The sequence below is a fragment of the Syngnathoides biaculeatus genome, chromosome 16 (genome assembly GCF_019802595.1).
Source record: "Syngnathoides biaculeatus isolate LvHL_M chromosome 16, ASM1980259v1, whole genome shotgun sequence".
NCBI lineage: Eukaryota > Metazoa > Chordata > Actinopteri > Syngnathiformes > Syngnathidae > Syngnathoides > Syngnathoides biaculeatus.
In genome coordinates, this window is record NC_084655.1 from 14,388,680 (window position 1) to 14,409,230 (window position 20,551).

Here is a 20,551-nt window from a genome sequence, read left to right on the forward strand (position 1 = left end):
GTGGCATCAGGAGTAGGTGCACATTCCTTAAGTGCGTGTAGGACTTGTACACGCCCAACAGGCACACAAGTCACCTCAAAGGAAAAACATTTGTAAATGGCATGCTCTGACAACCGCATGACCGGTCTGTTTGTTTTTCATCATTGGGGGGGCGGTATATATAGATATGTCATACAAGATGAGCTCCCATTAAAATATCTGTAGATTTTGAACCCATAAAATGTTTTGTGGTGGCATTTGCGTGCAAACCGCCAAGAAAGTAACTTTTGTCCAAGTGAATGAGAAGCACGTGGAATGATTGCACAGCAGGTCATTCAAAAGATCTCGATGTTACGCGTGTTATGACATGCTGGCTAAAATAAGGAAGGAAAGAAGGGTGCAGCATCGCCACCGATCAGTGTACGGTATAAAGTATCAAGTACATAGAAAAAACATTCCACAGAACAGCCTGTTTAAAATTCTCAATGGGAAAAAAAAATAACGAGCTTCAGATGAGCTGTGCAAAATGGCACCAAGCATTTACAACAATCCTCCAAACATTCTCAGCAGTAGGCAGTTGTGTTGCAAATCTTCAAATTCGCAACAGGAGAAAGACTACAATCTATGGAATGGCCATTTGCACATTTATTCCATGTACGAGGACGCTTTTTCCTCCTCACTAGTGAGATTCAAATAGCTTGACATGTTCCAACATAGTAATGCTGTTGTTTCTGAATCAATTAAAAATTCTGTTAACCGGGCAGATAATTTCTTGGCAAATTGTGATTGTTTGTTGTGCTAACATTGATGTACTGTAATTCTGTAATCGCTAGACAAGAGAAATTTTTAAGTATGTAACTCAGTGTGTACTATTGATCAGCTGAAAAAGTTTGGGACACGCTGCAAGAGAGGAAGTTGGCAGTTGGGAGCGTGTAAATCTACGCGGGGGGAGTTTTGAAAGCCCCCCAGGCGTGGAAGCAGCGTGCGAAGCAGTGCGGCTCATTTCCCTTGCGCACTAGTCGCAATTTTCTGGGTTGCTGGCTGTCTTTGGAACGCATGTGCTGGATGTACACCTGCAAACATGCACAAGGGAAGGTTGGAGGTGCAAAATCCACCATGGCAAAAAAAAAACAAAAACAAAAAACTTTACTGACCTGACAGGCTTTGAGACTAAGTTTGATCTCCACCTGGCTCGTCTGCGTACCGACCCACATGTACACCTGCACGGGACGAGACACCAAGATTTGACTTCACCCAAGAAATACATTTAACCAATGGCTGCCTACCTCTTGGCCGTTATCCAGCAACATGATGTCGTCATCAGCCAAGTCGTCCTGGCAGAAGTCAGAGCACTTCTCCGACACGGAGAAATAACCTTTCTCATTGGAACACCTGAGAAGAAGAGGGCAATGTTTTCAAGTGCCTTCTCTGTTATTTTACTGAACCACAATGAAACGGGGGAAAGATTGGGATGTGATGGCGAGTACATTTGTGCTGTTGTGATGGACACTCATTCATTTTACAATTGGACATTTGGAGTCACAACCAAACTCGTCGCAGAGGGGCAGCAACTAGTCCTGAAGACTAGTTGCAGAAACCCGCACGCTGCACGACTGAATCGTTCAATAGTCACGTCGTGTGCTGCCGCCTTTAAACTCACCTGAAGAGACGAGCGTACTTCATGTATTCCGCATCCTCGTCGTACGCCTTCTGAGCACCGATGCCGACCCAGAAGAAATTCTCTGGTTCTTCCCCCTCGTTGATCACCTGCGAGAGCAAACGAGGCATGTGTGCACTTTTAAAAACGCACAAATTTATCCATCCTTCCACAATAAAAGTTTTATATTGGAAGGCTACACAATGTGAGCCTCTCTCTATTTTAGGTTGGATACAGATTTTTTTTTTTTTTTTTGCAATAAAGGGCCACAATGTTGTTGTTATGGTACCTGCTTGCTGTAGGTGTCATCAAACATGCTGTTCATGATGTCTTCGGCCAGCTTGGCCTCGTCCGGGTCGGCGGCTCGGCCCACCCAGGTGTAAACGATGCCCTGGTTGTCTGTGCTCTCGAAGGGGACCTGCACACCCACACGGATGCTTCGTTAGTGTTTGCGCTCAGAGTCACTCGTTAAGTTTTTCGACGTATTGGATCAAAGACCAGACGACTCACTTTGAGAATGAAGCAGAACTCGGAGTTCAGATTGCTGGAGTCTGTTCCGATCTGGATGGTTCTGAGGAGAAAGATGAGATGTTATTTTATGTATTACCTCAAACCTGTCTGAAAAATGAGATTTTCTACAGGCAGTCAAACTTCTATGTGCCTTCCCAATAAGTGTGTCAAAATGTTAAAAACAGCGAGCGAGTGCGGCTATTGAGAGCATTTTCAGAAGGATTGTAATTATTGAATTGTTAGCTAACCAATGCGACCTTATTGGCATCAGTTTTCATGGAAAGTAGTTCAACTGTGGCTTGGAGGTCTTATTTATCACGAATCCCCACATACTTGGGATTCAGGATTCGTCGATTCACCCATTTTTTTTTTTGGGGGGGGGGGGCAGCGCATATCCCTGGTTATTTATTAAAAGGTCTAATGTATAAATTGTTTGGGTGACGGGCTAGGCACAATGTCGGGGCTAACGAGGGGAAAAAGTGCTTTGCTGCCATCCTGTGGCATATATGTGGAACTGCAAACCTTTTCGGGTGGGTGTTAATTATTCATTTTTGTCGAACTGTAAGGTTCTTGATTAAGATTTGAGACATGCCTCAGCTCTAGATGGTGTAGATACTTTACCGAGGCTCGGGAGGATTGTTTTCTGTTATAAAGTGAAGGTTCCACTGACAGGTGACACAGAGGACATCTGCTGTTGAACATTTATTTACCTGGTGCAAAGTGCACTCCCGTTGGTGCGGATGTGGTAGAGCGAGGGCTGGGCCGAATCCGTCTTCTGTTTCCTCTTCCCTTTGTGGATGATGAACTTCCTTTTAAAATGGGACAAGAACTTGAGGTTCTCCTGCTGCTGGGTCATACGCACCACCTGAACAAAGGACGACGTGGAGCAGATGAGTTATCCGACCATTATTTAGAAGGCGTGTGTGCAGACATTCTCACGTTACCTTCAGTTTTCCCGGGAAGAGGCTCTCAAACTTCTTTTGCAGAGAGAAGGTGAAGGTGAGCCAGCCCATGTTGGAGGCTTGTCGGCCCTGCCAGAAGTACACGACGCACTGGAAGTCTTCCTCCGGCTGTTTGTCCTCCTCATCCTCTTTGCCTTTGTCTTCGCCCTCTTTCTTCTCCTCGTCGTCCTCGTACTCCACAGGAACCCAGTATCTGCCAAAGCACGGTGAGGTGGTTTTACACAACCCTTGGGTAGCTTTTTAGCAGCACCTGTGTTTGAGGCAGTGGTTCGCAACCACTGTCCTAGACTATGTTCCCTCTAAATTTTTACGTGTCTGAGAAAACACACTAAGGCCGTGAGCACTCGTATTGACCACTGTGAGCAACATCAGGCGTATGCACTTTGTTTTAAGGTTAATGTTAACTCCTATATTTAAAACACAGAATTGGCTTTTTTGGGCAATGTGTCATCTGTGCTTTCATCCTCAATCAGGCCGTGCCGAGGTGGAATTTCAAAATTACACCCCATCTCACCCTGCACTTTCTACTTTGGCTCCAGACTTGACCTTTCTCGCTCAAAAAAGAGAGTCTTGTCCAGTTTCACCATTTTTTCTTCTATTATTCACATACCCCGGTGCTTGTAATTATGAGTGTACCCCTTCAAAATGGATGGGGGCAGTGTCAGGTAAAGTAGGAAGTCGAGGCTGTGGCCTGGTGTGGCTGAGCAGCAGCTCTTTGTGAGAGGCTATGTGCTGCCGTGTTTAAAAACAAACAAAAAAAAAAACACGTAGGCTGTAATTCACTGTGCTGGATCTGTGTGCGACAAGTGCGCAAATGCACAGTTGCGCATCTTAGAGGGAACATTGGTCCTAGAGCAAATCAGCGGGTAGTGAAAGATTATCAGGTATGTCGCAGGAAATTGACTGCACTTAATCAGTTGGAAAATTATTTACTCATCTATCTATGCAGAACTGCTGAAAGCAGTTGCTGATGTCACCAACAATCTGAATGCAAAAAGCAGCAAGAAGGTGAATATATGGCAGCTCTACTGCCAGTTCGGTGGAACGATTGTATGAAGGAGGTATTGAGACAGAGACACACCTGCAGAGGAAAACGTAGCAATCCTGAGTGAAAAAGTGACCAAACTCCTCTTCTGGAAGACGAGCAAACTTTTTGCCCTCCAGCACAAAGCCTTCCATGCCATCCAGGTCCTCGTTCCATTCCTCCATCAGCTGCTCTGCCTGCACACAGCACAGACAGCATGGACGTGTGGCTCAGTGTGGACTGGACGTTTGTGGCGTGGTCAGTCGGTGCATGCGTGTGCTACCTCGGTGAGAGGCATGGGGGGCTGCCTGGGAAGGAAAAGTGCTGTGAGGTCGGCTTTCATCTGGTCCTTCTGCTCGGTGTCTTTCTTCACCTGATGACAGCATTGAAAACCAAAAGTAAACATTTTCAATTGAAAAAAAAAAAAAGTCCCAAGCCACGAGGGGTGGATAAACGTAACAATTGAATGCAATATATCATCATTAAAGTCCGGAAATCATGTTCACTTGGGTAAGCTTTTTAGTTTGCTTTTTTTTTTAAATTTGTGCATTATTATTACTGATTTTGATATCACTGACCTTGCCCTGGAGGTTATCAGTCTGCTGAACAGTCTCTGCCGCTCTGGTGTAGTCCACCTTCAGCACATCGTCCCAGTTCTTGAACTTGGACTTAAAGACCTGACAAACAGGAGGAGAGCGTTTCAAAGGTCAGTTATTAAACGTAATGTGCTGGGTGAGAGAATTGTATCATCTAATACATCACAGGGAGTCCTCACTTTATGAGGGTGCCTACATGCGTTTCAAGGTTACCAATGACCTTGCGCACTGGCATAAGAATACATACAAACCATAAGCAAGTAAGACCAATAGTACCAGTCAGATTAAGTTTACGGTGCGATATTACCTGGCACTCAGTGCCCTCTAGGTTTCGAGTGACGCATGCGTGTTTGGGCCGGTGCAGCATGGAGCAAATCTCCTGACCCAGTTTCAGGGCCGCAGCTCGGACGAGTCGGGGAGACTTCCTCCCGATCCAGATGAACACGTCAGACCAGCAGTCCAGGATGTACACGCACTTGGTGTCCAACAACGACTGCAGCTGGGGTGGGGGGGTGGGGGTGGGGTGAAAATAGGAAGTGATGAATGTTGCGTGGATGGAATTAGGTCAAATGGAAACTCGGCATTTGATTAGGAACGCAAGCGTGATCGGAGTACAGTTCAAAAATGCACTTTTTGACTTTATATAGATCATTCGGGATTAGTTGTAAAACTGTTCTGGGTAACCTAAACTGGATTAACGTACCAGTCTGAGCTCTGGCAGTGTGTCCAGTTTGATCTTGTGGTCTTTATGCTCAACAGACAGTTTGTAGTTAATCTGTGGAAGCTCGAGGTAGCCAAGACCCAAACCCACCTGCACGACAACACATCAACAATACTTTCCTCTTAGTACTTTCATTGTGGGGATTGATTTGTGACACTCATCCAAAAAATTTTGTTTACCTTGTATAGTTTGGGTCTGATGGCTGTGAAGTCCTCTGGAACGTGTTTCTTGATCTCCTCTGGCTGTCCTCCCAGAAACTCCCAGAAATTGGGAGGCTCTTGGCTCTGCCTCAGAGTTGTGATCTCTGCCTTCCCCTTGCGCTCGTTCTTATTGATCTTCTCTGCAAATAACCTGAAAGGTGAAAACAATGAGCCTGCTTTCTTATGCACCAGTAATGATTTAATCCATCTTCAAGACAGATTTAAGCTCTCAATTAACTCCTGGACTTCAAGAATAGATGTGTGCCAAACTGAATAAATCATTCCATTATTATTCCCTGACCTGGCCTTTGTGGTGGCACTCAATGTAGCGTTGGCTCCTCTCCAGATAAAGACTTCCAGTCCAGTGTCTAATAAGAACACATAGCTGCCGAACAGAGATGGAAAACAAAAATCACTGCAATATCCTATGTGTAAAGTACCAGGAATGTAACACAAACAGACCCATTACAGTCAACAGTTACTAAACTTGTAAGCAAAGCAAATAATTTAAAAAAAATTAAAAATAAATAAAAAGTGAGAGCATTACCGTGGATCAAGAGAGCAAGATTTCACAGATACAGACTCGAGTCGGATGTTTTTCTTGCCATAAACTCTGTATAACCTGAAAAAAAAAAAGACACAAATGTGTATTTTTAGCCCAAGGAGAGGCTCCAATATATTATGGACAATGACCGTGTTGCCTACCTTGCAGGATAGTGTGTATCCTCCACCGTATAGAAGCCACTGGCAGTGCCTCCCTCGATGTATGAGATCTCATTGTTAAACACCTGAAAGTCAGATATGAACAGTCATTGAAAGCAGCATGTAAAGGTCATCAGGTTTAACAGGCTGAGAAGAAAGTCATCAGTAAAATAACATGTCAAGGTTGACATGTACGTGTACAGTGGACCCTGGCTATTTTTGGGGTATAAGGACAAATATCAGAAGTGGCCATATGACCCCCCCGCCCCGTTACAACTGCATTGAAAAAAAAAAATGGGAGAGATTTAAAAAAAAAAAAAACAATTTTCGTTTGTTTTTATTTTTTTCAAACTGTCAATAAGCCTTCTGGGGGATGGTTTGTCTTAAAAAACAAAAAAAAAACAAGTGAAGATAAACAAACAAAAAAAAATCCCCATCGGTCAATCTGCAGTTGCCAATCTGTGATTATGCAATACATAGTTCGATCCACTAAGAAGCTACATTTACATACTTCACTGAACTCCTCACTCTCGTCTCCCATCTCTTCCCTTATTGTCCTGCACTCCGCTCCAAGGAAATTCCTGAGGTTGACAGCATGGATAGCGGCACCAGCCTTTTTGTCGAGCGTGGCTTCCTGGCCAATCCAGTAGTAGATCTGCCAGGTCAACGCTCCGTTCTCATCCAAAAATGTCTACAAGCAAGTGAGTGAGGGAGAACTTTGAGCCAAGTCGGAACTAAACCATGTCAGGGATAGCTGCGACTGGGTGCCTGCCCGGGTCACCTTGAGGACAATGTAGCAGTCGGCCTCGTAAAATTTCCCATGGAATGTTTCATCTACTTGCATGGGAACAAAATTCTCAATCTGCCACACGCTCACACCTGGCACCTGTAATGAGGAGGGGACATGCTTACTGTGCATTTGTGACACAGAAAGAGGAGAATTCATAGGTTTGTTTTAAAAGAGAGAACATTACCTGCCCCGCGTCATCCATAAAGAACTCTGAGTAGTCTAGTTGAGGCTTCTCTAGACTCTGATCCCAGCGCCGGACCTTTAAATCTCCATATTTCAAATCTCCATTTTCCTGCAAAATGTTGACAACGTAATCAATCTTTCTATTTGGCTGTCAGCATCAGTGTTTTTTTTTTTTCTTACCTCCAAGTTCTTCTTTTCTTGTGCGACATCACTCATGCCCTTCAGCACTTGCTTGGCCTGATCGTCCTGGGAACCTCCTTTCCTCCTCCTTAGCCTCATTTTCCTCGCCAGGGGATCTTTGGGGCTGGCCCCTGCACACAGTACAAAAAAATAAAATAAAATAAAACAAAACCCATGTGCTGGGACAATTTAAAACATAAGAAAAGCACATTGGAAGAGTACATATACGCTTTTGGCCTTTCAGTGACGTCTTGTAAAATAAGCACAGCTTAAGACAAGGTAGCGACAAGGAAAGCAACCACTGCTGTTAAAGAAAATACATTGTTTACACACACCTCCTCCAGCAGCGGCTAGAGTGGCAGGTGAGGCTCCGGCCAGTCGCAGCTGGTTTTGCAAGGAGAAGTCAATGTTGTACCATTCGGCACCCTGGTCAGCTGGTTTCGGAGGCATGACCAGGTTGGGGTTCTCGCGTACATCCAGTATCTCAAAACATGAAGATAAACATACACATATAATAGTTGTTCATAAAATTCAAACATTTAATGGAGATTTAGTAAGAGTGCACATGAAGGTCTTTTACCTCTAAGTCAGTCAAGTAATGAATAGCCTCTGGCAGCGTCACAAGACGGTTTTTGTTCAGGACGAGCTTCTTCAACTTGCCACACCTACACACCAAAAAAGATACACGTGATGATGAAGTGATGTGTGGAGCGTAATCCTATCCCAACGCATTGTACACACTGTATGATCTCTCACACTCACCTACACAGTCCCTCAGGGATGAGTTCCAGGTTGTTGTTAGCTGCCATGAACTCTGTGAGATTGGCTAATTTGCCCATGCCGGGTGGAACTCCATCAAAGTCCAGTTTGTTGGAGTTCATGTAGAGCTTTTTCAATTTGGACAGCTTGCAGATGGCCGACTGGATAGAGATGCAGTGAACTTTTAACAGTTATTTCGATTATCAGAAGGGCATGTGGAGTAAACAAACAAAAAAAACCTCCTTACAGGCAACGAGGTGAGCAGGTTGCGGCTAAGGTTCAGTGTTTCAAGTTGGGTCCACTGGTCAATGCAGAGCGACAGTTCAGATATCTGATTGCTACTCAAGTTGAGTCTCTTCAAACTGCCCAGTGAATAGAGGCACTCTGGTACTCGAGTCAAGTCATTACAAGACAAGTCAACATCTGTAGGGACGCAGAGGGAGGGGTGCGGTGAGGGGGGTGAGGAGAGTGTGATATCTATAGCAGTTGAGAACATCTGAAACAGGTTGGGTTAGTAATTTGGTTGTCAAACTTTTGTAGGTCACAAAAAACAAAAAAACAAAACAATACTTTGGGCTCAAGAGTGTGTGTTACCTGCTAAACTCATCAGACCCTCTAAACTTGTGGGCATATTGCTCTGTGTTCTCTGGGTGTTCCTCAGGTGGAGAGTCTGTAATGCCACCATGGCAGGCAGCTGGCTGCTCACACAAAGGCAGAAGCAAAAAAAGACCCACCCCCACTTCAATAAAAAAAAAAAATCTCATCTTAATATACAAAGACTAGTAACCTTTTTTTAAAGTTAATAGGATTCAGGCCGCTAAAGCGTCCCTTTCACACACGTTTTATTGATCTGCTGTTCCTTTTTAATCACAAAGTAATTAAAATGACAGAAGTCAAGCTTTCTTACCGCAACTGTGCATGCATCAGCGGGTTGTTGTTGAGGATGAGAGTCTGCAAATGAACAAGACGTCTCATCTGGGGTGGCAGGCTGTCCAGCTTGTTGTCGCTCAAGTCCAGATACAGCAGGTCTGTCAGGTTGATGAACAGTTGGTTGGGGATTGAGTCGATTCCATTGTGGCTCAGGTTGAGCACCAGCATGTTCCTGCTGTTCTCGAGGTCTCGGGGGACCTCAGTCAGCTGGTTGTAGCTCAGGTCCTATGAGTCGTGAAAATGAGTGTACAATGGATTCCAGCCTTAAAATATTGTTTCACGATAAAAACAACAAGGTTGCAGTATTTCCATTACAGTAAGGAGTTATGAGTACGAGGTGTGCAGGTTTGAGTTGCCGAATGTAATTTATTGGTGATCATTTCGTTCAGTCATGTCACTTGGTGTTCAGTGAGCCTAACGCAAAAGAAGACAACTGTTACCAGCACAGAGAGGTCATCAAGTTGAAAGATGTCATCTGGGACTCCAGAATTTTTTAGATTGTTGGCACGGGCAACCACGGCCTGTACAAAAAGCAGAACACTTTTAATCCACATTAAATAAGTTGCCACACATTAAACAATGTGACTGTAGGCACAAAAACACCATAAACTACAGTTCAATGTCACAGAGGACAAATGTAAAATAAGATGTGAAGAGAATTTTCCCCCCCAAAAAAATGCTTCATTCGCACAAATATCAGAGGTCAAACCGCATCATGCATGAAGTGCACTGAAACTTTGGAAAATTGAGTACTGTGTGTGGGCATTCAAAGGATGAATTCCACAAAAGTGCTTTGGAGTCATCAGGAAGTATGTGATGGTGTGCGTGATTAAGTGATAATGGAAAAGCGGTACAGTGCTGTCCTGGCAATCGGTTAACATCACAGATAAAAGAAGAACAGACTGTATGGAGCCCAGTCAGCTGAATGAAGATACTAAGTGGCAAGAAAAAGCAATTAATTCTCCTTCTGCACATTGCTTACCTTGCCTGGAGCAAGTAAAAGGTGAGAAACACTATTAAGCTTTAGTCTTCAAAGGTTACTTTCTCACTTTATTGTACTCGTATTGTAGCTTAAGACGTGTGATGCGCAATGTGGTCCTCCTGTTTCATCAAGTTAGAGATGTGTACAGTATTATTTCTAAATTATTGTATATTCTACAGTGGTTAACACATTTCTACACTTGTATGCCCCATTAAATGGTACAATGTTACTTAATGCCTGCACAATTAATAAAGGTTTTATATTGGCCATTGTTGAACCGTGGAATAGATTATAATGACACAAAATTGTTTCCAGTGCCCAGCAACGGATTTGGTTTGACCTCAGAGCTTCGACTGTATATTGTGTTGTGTAGATGTTAATTACCCTCAGGTTGGGCAAGCTGGAGAGGTCCCCATGTAAGGTAGTCAAACTATTGTGGCTCACTGAAAGATGCTCCTAAGGAAAGTAATAAAAAGAAATCTGCAATTCAATTATTTCAAAGAAAAACAAACCACCGCACTGAGTATTTGTTTTTTTTTTTTTTTTGCACACACTTGAATACTTCAAAAGGAAATTCAATTTGCACTCAGCTGTATTCTTTTTTTTTTTTTTTTAATGCAGACTGCACTCGTATGGGCATTCAAGCAGAGATTTCAGAGTAATGTGGCACGCAAATGGTGGCTGCAACCCTTAGCTGAGATGGAGCATCTCTCCAGCAGGCAGTCCCATTTTCTTTTCACCATTCGACTCAAAGCTTTACCCTACAGAAGTCACTCCAAACGCTAGGATAGTAATGTTCTTTGTACCTCCCACTCGTCATATTTCAGTAAAATTGCGTGACCACAAGCAGTTACTCAACACAGTGACTGTCTCTGGGTAAACAAGCTAATCCCGTTAACCCATTAATTGAACAATCAACCTAGTTCGCTTTGAGCACAGTAATCATCAGATATGGATTGTTTAAACAGAAATGGATCTTACTCAGATGAATTTGGCACAAAGAAATTAACTGACGCAGTCTTTTCTTGTTCACCCCGTTCATTTCCAAACAAGTGTGCTTGTAGCAACACTGTTATGCAATGAGACATGACACGTGACTGACAGCATGCCCGTGTCAGTGTGGCAAAAGATTCCAATTACTGTACAAATATTTGCATTGTGGATGAAAAATACCTTCACAATTTATGCGATAAAGAGGTGCCATGCTAAGAAGTAAACGGCAATGGAGTTCTCACCAACTTCTGCAGAGAGGAGAGCTCCTCTGGTAGGTAACAAAGTCCTGTCCTGTTCAATTTGAGCCATCGCAGGCTGCTCATGCATTTGACATGCTCAGGGAAATATCCCCCCTGAAAGGTACAGAAAATAGGAGAAATTATTTACTAAACCCTTGAAGACATAATCATAGGGTGTTTCTGTACCTGACAAATACGTAAGCTTGGTCTAAATTAATCAATTTACAAGCTTAAATTGAACTTGATGGCAAAAACATTAAATCATTATGTACACATTTATTGCACCACCACCCAGTGTAAGATTATGCCAGAGTTCCACATAATTAGTAACTACTAAAATTGTTTAATGTTACTGCAATGGTTACTACAACTGTAAGTAAAGGTTCCTTAAAATTAATAGAATGTCTGAATAGTGATAATAAATTATTGTATCGCTATTAACTTGCATTCCTGCTGAAAAACAACGTTGAAGCTTGATTAATTTTTATCCCAGGGAGCTAGCTCAAATAAGATGATTAAATGGGCCAATTCTTCATCCCTGTACAACTACCATCAAAAATTATAAACCCTGGAAAGCTCACTGAAATTGAACCTGTCTGCATTAAGCACTTCATGATACTTGATGGTCCCGTTTATGACTTTCGTGGATGTCCAGTACTTTTGCGAATCACTGATGTACAAAAACAAGAGATAATGTCGCTTCACTGGCATATCTCTTAGTTATATTTAAGTCGAATGTGGCATTACCGCACCAGGCACCTTAATAAACGTTTAGTACTGAAGTTATGGAACGATATACTTGTATAGGAGGAAATAATTACAGACAGTGTAGCAAATATAGTGTTTAGACATTGCATACGTCTCAAGGCAGCTGTCAAAAAAATATGGGTCAGAATTCCTTTACACAAATAACTAATTTTAATGCTCTTCGGTGAGCTTAATTTTCGTGAACCAAGTTTGCCTTTTTATTAGCGAATGGAAACGAACAGCAATGTTCAACAACAACAAAATACTACGGTTAACCAGGCAAGAATGACATTTTGTGAATCTATGAATCACGATGTTTCAAACTGTTTTGACTGCACTGGCTCATGTATGTCAACTGTCAACTGGCTAACGCCCAGCGAGCGTGAAGGTAAGCTAACGTTTAAATCTTCAATTATTTAGCGTTCCGTTCACCTGGACCTCATTTCACCAGTTTTCTAAACAGTCATATACTTAAAATAAAAGTGCGAATAGGGCTTGAAATTCTTACTTTAAAGTCGTTCCCACTGAGGTCTACCCCCCGTATAAAGGGAAGCACTCCTGTGGCAGCCATTTCTGCTGAGTGATCTCATCAGCTGCTCAGCCGTCGCCAGGCTATTTTGGTAACAACGATTCTTCTTTAACGTTTAGAAAGGAGGAAAGTTAGCGTCACTTGCTCGTTAGCGCCCTCTTCCGTGGCGCAAATAATTCCAAGGTGACAGTGCCTCCCGGCGGTCGCCTCAATCGTGTACCACTTCTCAATTTGGGGTGCTACAGCCAAGAGGTAAATAAAACAAAGAATGTTTTCATTTCAATAGTAATACTTCACTTTCGGTAACGATTCGATTTACGTCAAAAAATATCCTTCTTCTTAAACTGTCATGTCATTTACCACTTAACATAAATGCCGGAAATGAACATAATTTTTCAAAATAAATACACTGATTTAGCGTTATGAACGTACCTTTTCTCCATAACTTCTTTTATTTTGAATGCGTTGAATCGGAAAAGCACGTTTTCCAATGATATCATATCTAAAGACCCTCCCACTCAGCTGTGACTCGAAAGATTTCAATCGTAGACGGCTACCACTGAAAAGCTATTCTAGGAGGTTCCACTATGGACAAGAATTCTCCAAGATATAATGTACAGTTATATATTTATGATTTATCAAGGGGAATGGCGCGCAGCCTCAGTCCTATCATGCTGGGTGAGTACAGAGGACCAAATGAGATGTTGCCCCTGGCCTCACTAGCATCATACAGTCTGCTTCTCTCTCCTACTAACCAGTGTCTATTTTTTTAAAAATGTAGTTCTCTGCGTCGAATGATATCTGTAAATAATGTGTCAAATGTGACCCTATTGCAAATTTCGAAAGATACATTTTGGTTGCGTTTAAATGCACACTTGCTACAAATCCAAATGCTTGAAAAAAATATATATGTATATTTTCCTGCCCCCATCACCTCAAACGCATTTTCTTTGGTTTTAACAGGAAAGCAACTGGATGGCATATGGTATGAAATTAAATTTTGTTCATCTTAACCTGTAGTTACTTAAAACGCTTAGTCATTTCAGGTTTGCCTGTCATCTTGAGTTGTCCTTGGCAAATGATATTATATCACCCTTTTGGAGCACATGATGTTAAACCAACCTCTCGTGGGGTTATTTTTTGGTTCCAGAAAAATTGTAAAACCCATGGAAAATGATTCCAGTCCATTCTAGAATAGAATGTTTCTCTTCTCTAGGCACACTGCCATAGTGGCGTATGGGGATGAGTTCTTTTTTGGAGGGGAAGGCATCTCCAGCTGTTCACCTGTAAGTTGTTTATACTCTATGATGTTTTACATTTAGAATATTAGCTAATTATTTCTTACACAGTCAATAAAAAAAAAGGAATTTTTAGAGCGACCGACAGTTTCATATCACAGTACTGTACTACGTAAGTAAATAACCTTTTGATCAGTTTGTTGTGCATTTAAAGTTCCCCTTCCATCACATTTTTGCAAAATATTTTTCATAATCTTTGTCCTTTTATCGGGTTTGTGAAATAATTGGGTTGAAAACGCACACGACCCGCCTACATACCAGGTGACAGACTCCTTTTGTCCTGTTATGCATCAAACTCAAAATGATTTTAGTGGAAGGGAACCTTTAAAAGTGCAAATCAGAACACCGCTTATTTGTGTTTTTTTTTTTTTTAATTATAATCTGCGGGGAAATTATTACAATATTATTCAAAGTTTTGTGATGAACATTAGGCCTAAGCAAACACATTTGATCGGATACAGAAATACGTAACACAGTTAAATAAAAATAAATAAATAACAGTTGAATGACACATTCTTAAAAATAGCAACTATATTCTGTTGCAAATTCAATAGATCTTTAGCTTTGGGTAAACCACAGTCCAATAGAAACTCAACATAATGTTCAACCAGGCAAGTGATGAAAGATAGATTTACAGTAAATGCTATTTTTCAATCCAGTACTAATAATAATCATGTTTCATTTATTAAATTTTCACATCTTGTTACTGAGGCATTGCCCGTGTGGTTTATTTTTGGGGATTTTATAAGTGAGCAGATATTTTCAGATCCGGTTCAGTTAAAGGTTAGGTTTTCCTATCTTCTTGATGTGCATTTTCCAGGGTGGAACGATGCTGGGACCTCCGGACACAGTTGTGGAACTCGGTGAGACCGAAGTTTCGGAGGAGATCTTCATGGAATATCTCTCGTCCTTGGGAGAAAGCACTTACAGGTGTCCTTTAAAACATATTCAAATAATTTACGTTTGTTTTCCACAGAAAAATCCAAATATTGAGACTTTTGCCTTCAAGGCAACAATAATTAGTCGTATATCTTCATCAAGAAATAATGATTTGCTTCATCTCTATTTTTCTCCATTTTTTTTTTTTTTGTTGTAGAACAACACGTTAGTAAAGGAGCTTCGCCCTGCATGTGTTTTAGTGATGACAGAACAAAAAGAAAACATTTTTTTGCGGATGACAAATACTGTAGCACCATCCTCACATTGGGTACTGCACATACGGTCTCGCACTTATTAACTTCATCAGGTACCAGGTGACAAATTAATGTTTGCGGCAAGTCTGTTTGTCACAAAAGTGGTTGTTACAAATATCATCTAAAATGTTCCAAACAATTTTTTAAAAAAGGGTACTTGGCTATTAGATTTGTATGCAGGGTGAGAACATGTCATGGCAAAAGTTTTCTATTTTCTTCATTGGATTAAGATAACTCATTTGGCAGCAGTTTAGATGTCAAACATAAACTGTGTCGAAGCCTAAAGACCACAGGTGTCAAACTCTGGCCCATGGGCCAAATTTGGCCTGCAGTGTAATTATATTTGGCCCGTGAGTCAACTTCAAATTAAGGCCTCAATGGTTGATTTATTCATAGTTGTTTTTTTATTTTCAAATTTATTAGCCTGTGTAAGAAGCTAATTTTGACCTTTATCTCAGAAGGCTGCAAACAGAAAGGAGGCTTTCAATTTTTATTTAAATTTTATTTAATATGACATTGATATGTTTTTTTTTCATTATTATTACTACTATTTTTATTATTAGTGGCATTATTAGCAACTTGATTTTGCACGCCTGTACTTTTAAACTATATAAGCCTTGCTTGTTCAATATTCATTGTTTAATCAAAACTTGTTTGGTTTCATATTAAAAGGGTCATTTGTTCATCCTTGGCCCGCCGCTTTGTTCAATTTCAAATTTTGGCTCACTGTGAATTTGAGTTTGACACCCCTGCTAAAGACAAATCTGAAATAAAATTGCCATAGGACCTTTCCTGGTGTAGTTGTCTGAAGTATTCCCCGTTGTGTTTTTCCAGAGGTGACAGGTATCGACTGTTTGAGCACAATTGCAACACGTTCAGCAACGAGGTGGCTCAGTTCCTAACAGGCATGCCCATCCCCTCCTACATCACTGACCTCCCGTCCGAAGTCCTCGCCACGTGAGTTTAACCCCGCCCGCCCACTTGTGTTAATATCTGAGATTTCTTATTTTTATCCTTTATTTAATCAGGTCGGTCTCATTTCAGATTAGAATCTCTCAAGAGAGGCATGACCAAGAGGGAATTGGTTTATTACCAAAAAAAAAAAAAAAAATTGGATGAAGACCAATCTTTTCGTAGCCTTTATAGTGATCAGTCAGGGAGGAAAGTTTGGTTATGGAAGCAAACAAAAAGATGTGACTTGTTGCTTCTGTACTCATGCAAGCTGAAAATGATCCTTTCTAACCGTAATATAGCGTTTACAGTGTTTGTAAACAAACATACAATATAAATACATTTTGAAATTCTTTTCAGGGTTTTCTGTCACATTCGTTTACCTGCACTAAAGAAGTGACAGCTTTATCCAGATGAGCAAATGTTGGTTGATGTGTTTTAAATTAGAACATAAAAAGTAAGTTTTTTCTTAACTTTCAAGATAAAGGTCTTTTGTATACACATGGCACGTGAATGAGCTGTACCGTATATGTGTTTAATGATCTTACTTCATACCTAAATCCCTACTTATTCATTAATTGTACAAGGATTCCGTAAAGGGCACCAATCTAATCTGCTTTCATCTCCAGACCGTTTGGGCAGATATTGCGGCCCATTCTGGACTCCATCCACATCGCCCCCCCTGGCGGCAACGTCATCAACGGAGGGAGAAACATCTAAACTGAAGGAGCAATTCACTCATAGGCTCACTTCCATTGTAGTCAGGCAGCTAAGAGACAGCAACTAAATATTTTTTTTCCACTTCTTCTTGTCCCTTAACAAGCATAGACATTATTACTAAACACTGGAATTAAGACCTGGTACCGTACGTCTTTGGATAATAAGGCAATACTCAGCCTTTGAATTAGAGGCGGCAATAAAGGTTGAGTTAATTTGTCACTTACCCAAACATTAAGTACACCTCTGCAATCTAGTGAGATATACAAGTGTTGTGCTAAACAATCTACACTCATCTTAAGTGTCTCTGTCAGAATGATATTAATTTAACAAAAGTTTATTATTATGCTTTCAGTTTGCGGTGGTGTAGAACTGCACTGCATCGTACCAAGAAGTGTTTTATAATATTTAAGGTGTGTCAGAAAGGTTCCAGGACTGATGCCACAAAATTACTAGTGTTCTCCTTTTAAGTCTCTTGCACTTTTGAAGGCTTCTAAGCCACATCTTAATGGACTCCTCGAAGGCTTTTTCTGGGATCCTCCGCAGCGCCGTTACCACTCTGTCTTCATCTTTAAAACAATCACATCAATGACTCCCTTGAACTTGGGAAGTTGCGCTAACACAGCAGCGTTCTCCTTGGCCCTCCACAACTATCTCCTCTTCTCGCGCACTGAACGGAGCAGACCCCAAAGGATCTCCTTGTGGATGTGCTGATTGATTATCTGGTCCACACCGAAGGGGCAAACTCATTTGGTAACATTGACATATTTCTTTTGTGATGCCAGTCCTGGAACTTTCCTGACAAACTTTGGTATTTACATTTAAGTTGTGGAGGTGACCCTAATGTGACCAATCTCATATCCTGATAGTTTATACTTTTCAAACCATATAACTGGCATACTGCAAAGTTTTTAGTAGCTTCCATTTCATAGCTGTGATTGGGCCCCATTCTTGAAGGATTGGAAGTAGTTCTTGCAAAGTGGTGCACCAAAGTAGTTTAGCGCTTTATACAGCTTGTACTGAAGTACAACATTATTGAACCAACAAATTTCATATGATGTCAGAGACGTGAGCCTTTTGCTGCTGACTTCAATGGAACACATTTATTTCAGAGACATCTTTAATATATCTTTAATATATTGTTTTAGGGTCACAACTTTGAAATCTCAAGTCTTTTAGTGTTAACTCATGTGATGATACAACATTTCTTTCGGTAATTTTCCATCGCAGATCCTTTTGTACATTTAGATTCAAGCCAATATTTGCCGCCTTCTTACCTTCTGCCATCGTTCCTTTTGTTGCACTGTTCTTTACGAAGTAAGCATGTGGTTGACTGGAAAGCCACTACAGTTTTGGAATCGATAACAGCAACTCAGCTTGAAACTAAGCAACCTTTTATGGTTTTCATACACCAGACCTTGTGTGTGTGAGTGTTTTTGTGCATGCGAGTGCGGTACTCCAAATCTGTGCCTTCATTTCCCTGTTGCTATTTTGATGAAGAACTTAGCATGTTTGATTACATTTCTTCTTCAATGTGCTGAGTGAGTGTAAAAAGCTTTGGAGGTGTTCGGGAAGCTTGAACTGCAAGTTTCTAAATACAGATCGTTAGAAACTAATTGAAAGCAGCAACATTCTCATCTCTAAAGCCGCCACTTTCTTCATTCTCATTTGTGGGGAATGAATGGCTGCCACGTAAATGATAAGGCACGTATGAGGTCAGATGACACCGTGTAAGTGAAGAGAAAAAAAACAAGATTTATTCAACCAGCATTAAAAGAAAGACGTTACATTTGCGGCCAGCCATCAACGTTTTGCATCCAGTACCTGTTTTTTGCCAAGTCATGCCAATCCTTTCAAAAAAACATTTTATTCTGAAATGCTCTTATGATACCCGATTAACTGACATTTACCTGACCACTGAAATGTACTAAACTTTTTGTTTTGCCGCTTAATGTCATTGTAAGTATCTTCTTATCCTTTCAAAACAGCAGATATTTATAGATATTGCATATTGTTACTATTGTTTGTGTGATTGTTTTTGTTACTTGACCTACATATAAAGCCATTGACGATACCTTGAGAGTCACTGGTGTTATTTTGGGCCAAAAATCCGATTTGGTGACTTCACGAATGGACTGCACACACCACTACCATACAGTACAATCACGTGAGTTGTTATGACGTACAGTGAACGCTATGTATTTGCAAATTTTGCTATTTGCGTAATATTTTGGGGGATCCAATAGTATTTTCGCCCAAAAAAAAAAAAAAAATGAACCTCACTTCTGTTTTTGTTCTTAGGTAAAGTAAATGTATTACATGTTGGTGTTTGGGTGGGAAAAGTGTAGAATTATACTGAGCTATAGTAACAGCTATAATAATCATAATAATGTAAACATACTACTACTGATAATAACATAAAAATCTTGACACATAATAAAATATAAGCTAGTTATGAAAGTAAGAAAATATTACGGTAATGTCGAAATTTTGAAATTACACTTATTTGAATGCACAACATGCACATTTTTACAATGGAGGAAGTTTGAAGGTGAAGGTAGTGCACCGTGATGATAAAATATCCCCGCAATTCCCTGCGCAACCACAAAGAGACACTGTTTCTCTCTCGTTTTGCACTTGAAATGCATTTTTTTTCTCCGACGGTGGCTGGAGTTTGGTTGCCTTGTGTGCTCTGTGATTTAAAACGCGTCGCCCGGTCACAGGTCACGCAGCCACTGTGCCTGCTCCACAAATCTTATTTTACTGAAGGTTGTGCAAACACTTGTGCAGCAGTCGCGCTTAACTGATCTCAGATCTGTTCCCCTCCCAAGGGTGAGTGCCTAGAATAGATAATTAATGCATGCAAACAGACTTCGGATCTTGATCTTTGTCTGGCGAGCTGCTAAATCAGCACGGCGCTATTAAAATATTTGCATATATTTATTTTTTTGCCCCCCCCATTTCAATTCAATTTCCAACATGGAACAAGGAACACATCAATAGTGCTCATTAAGTCATCTGTCATGTCTCCAGCAAGGGATTATATCAAGATATTATACAATAGTAAAAAATAAATAAACACAATGGCGGGTTCTTCTATATAGAAATATATAATTCCAATGCAAAGTCCTTGTGAACAGAGCCCTTGAGACAAAAATGTAACATCAATCTATTTGATGGTGTAATTTCAATAAAGGCTTAAAACATCCACACCATGGCGACCGGAAAATTATGAAGTCTTCATCCTATAATAAAAAAAATATATAAGAAATAAGGGGCAAATTCACTAGTCATGGTGAGCTCTGTTACATAGTAGGTAAACCTTTAACAATTCCTGACATACACGTATAGAAGAGGGTTTTCTGAAGAATTTATGTAATTGTATTTGTGTGTGAATTTTACGTTACTCATTGTACTGCTCATATTGTAAAGAGCAACCAGATTTTTATAGTAATTTCTGTTTTGGTGTTAAATATTTCACTTGATGTTGTCACTTGATTAGTACCCTTCTCTCATGGTCACACTAATAATAATAAAAAAAAGGCAAAATAAAAGCAAAACACACTATCCTTTACATGCTAATAATCGTACCACTGTGACTATTGGTAGATTTCTCTATAGAGGTCTTCATTAGTGATACTTTCTTATATTTTAATTTGCGGATCACATGTCACTATCTTTTTTTTTTTTTTGCGTCTGTAATCATCAC

At 40.7% G+C, this 20,551-nt stretch overlaps 2 protein-coding genes across 2 annotated transcripts; one reads left to right on the forward strand and one right to left on the reverse strand.

Annotated features, from left to right (window-relative positions):
* Positions 1–816: 816 nt before the first annotated feature.
* Positions 817–12,820, reverse strand: flii (FLII actin remodeling protein). Its single transcript, XM_061845060.1, has 31 exons — positions 12,663–12,820; positions 11,411–11,521; positions 10,560–10,631; positions 9,634–9,714; positions 9,171–9,418; positions 8,858–8,961; positions 8,511–8,686; positions 8,267–8,424; positions 8,085–8,169; positions 7,840–7,987; positions 7,505–7,635; positions 7,326–7,433; positions 7,133–7,237; positions 6,863–7,042; positions 6,355–6,437; positions 6,197–6,271; positions 5,951–6,034; positions 5,629–5,800; positions 5,432–5,539; positions 5,036–5,227; positions 4,711–4,809; positions 4,416–4,505; positions 4,190–4,329; positions 3,091–3,301; positions 2,857–3,011; positions 2,147–2,207; positions 1,926–2,054; positions 1,640–1,746; positions 1,266–1,371; positions 1,134–1,199; positions 817–1,052 (listed from the first exon to the last, which is right to left on the reverse strand). The coding sequence occupies exons 1-31, from the start codon at positions 12,723–12,725 to the stop codon at positions 918–920; spliced, it is 3,783 nt and encodes a 1,260-aa protein (XP_061701044.1). The 5' UTR covers positions 12,726–12,820; the 3' UTR covers positions 817–917.
* A 351-nt stretch (positions 12,821–13,171) lies between these two features.
* Positions 13,172–18,916, forward strand: desi1a (desumoylating isopeptidase 1a). The gene is made up of 6 exons (XM_061845063.1): positions 13,172–13,361; positions 13,647–13,668; positions 13,900–13,969; positions 14,802–14,911; positions 16,009–16,131; positions 16,755–18,916. Exons 1-6 carry the CDS (start codon positions 13,271–13,273, stop codon positions 16,843–16,845), a joined length of 507 nt encoding a protein of 168 aa, XP_061701047.1. The 5' UTR covers positions 13,172–13,270; the 3' UTR covers positions 16,846–18,916.
* Positions 18,917–20,551: the final 1,635 nt, after the last annotated feature.

Coding starts and splice junctions, on each gene's coding strand:
- desi1a (XM_061845063.1), top strand. CDS start 13,271: ATGGACAAGAATTCTCCAAGATATAATGTACAGTTATATATTTATGAT. Junction 14,912..16,008: donor TTGGGAGAAAGCACTTACAG/GTGTCCTTTAAA, acceptor GTGTTTTTCCAG/AGGTGACAGGTATCGACTGT. Junction 16,132..16,754: donor CCGTCCGAAGTCCTCGCCAC/GTGAGTTTAACC, acceptor TTTCATCTCCAG/ACCGTTTGGGCAGATATTGC.
- flii (XM_061845060.1), bottom strand. CDS start 12,725: ATGGCTGCCACAGGAGTGCTTCCCTTTATACGGGGGGTAGACCTCAGT. Junction 8,962..9,170: donor CTGATGCATGCACAGTTGCG/GTAAGAAAGCTT, acceptor TTGTGTGAGCAG/CCAGCTGCCTGCCATGGTGG. Junction 7,988..8,084: donor ATTACTTGACTGACTTAGAG/GTAAAAGACCTT, acceptor TCATGTTTTGAG/ATACTGGATGTACGCGAGAA.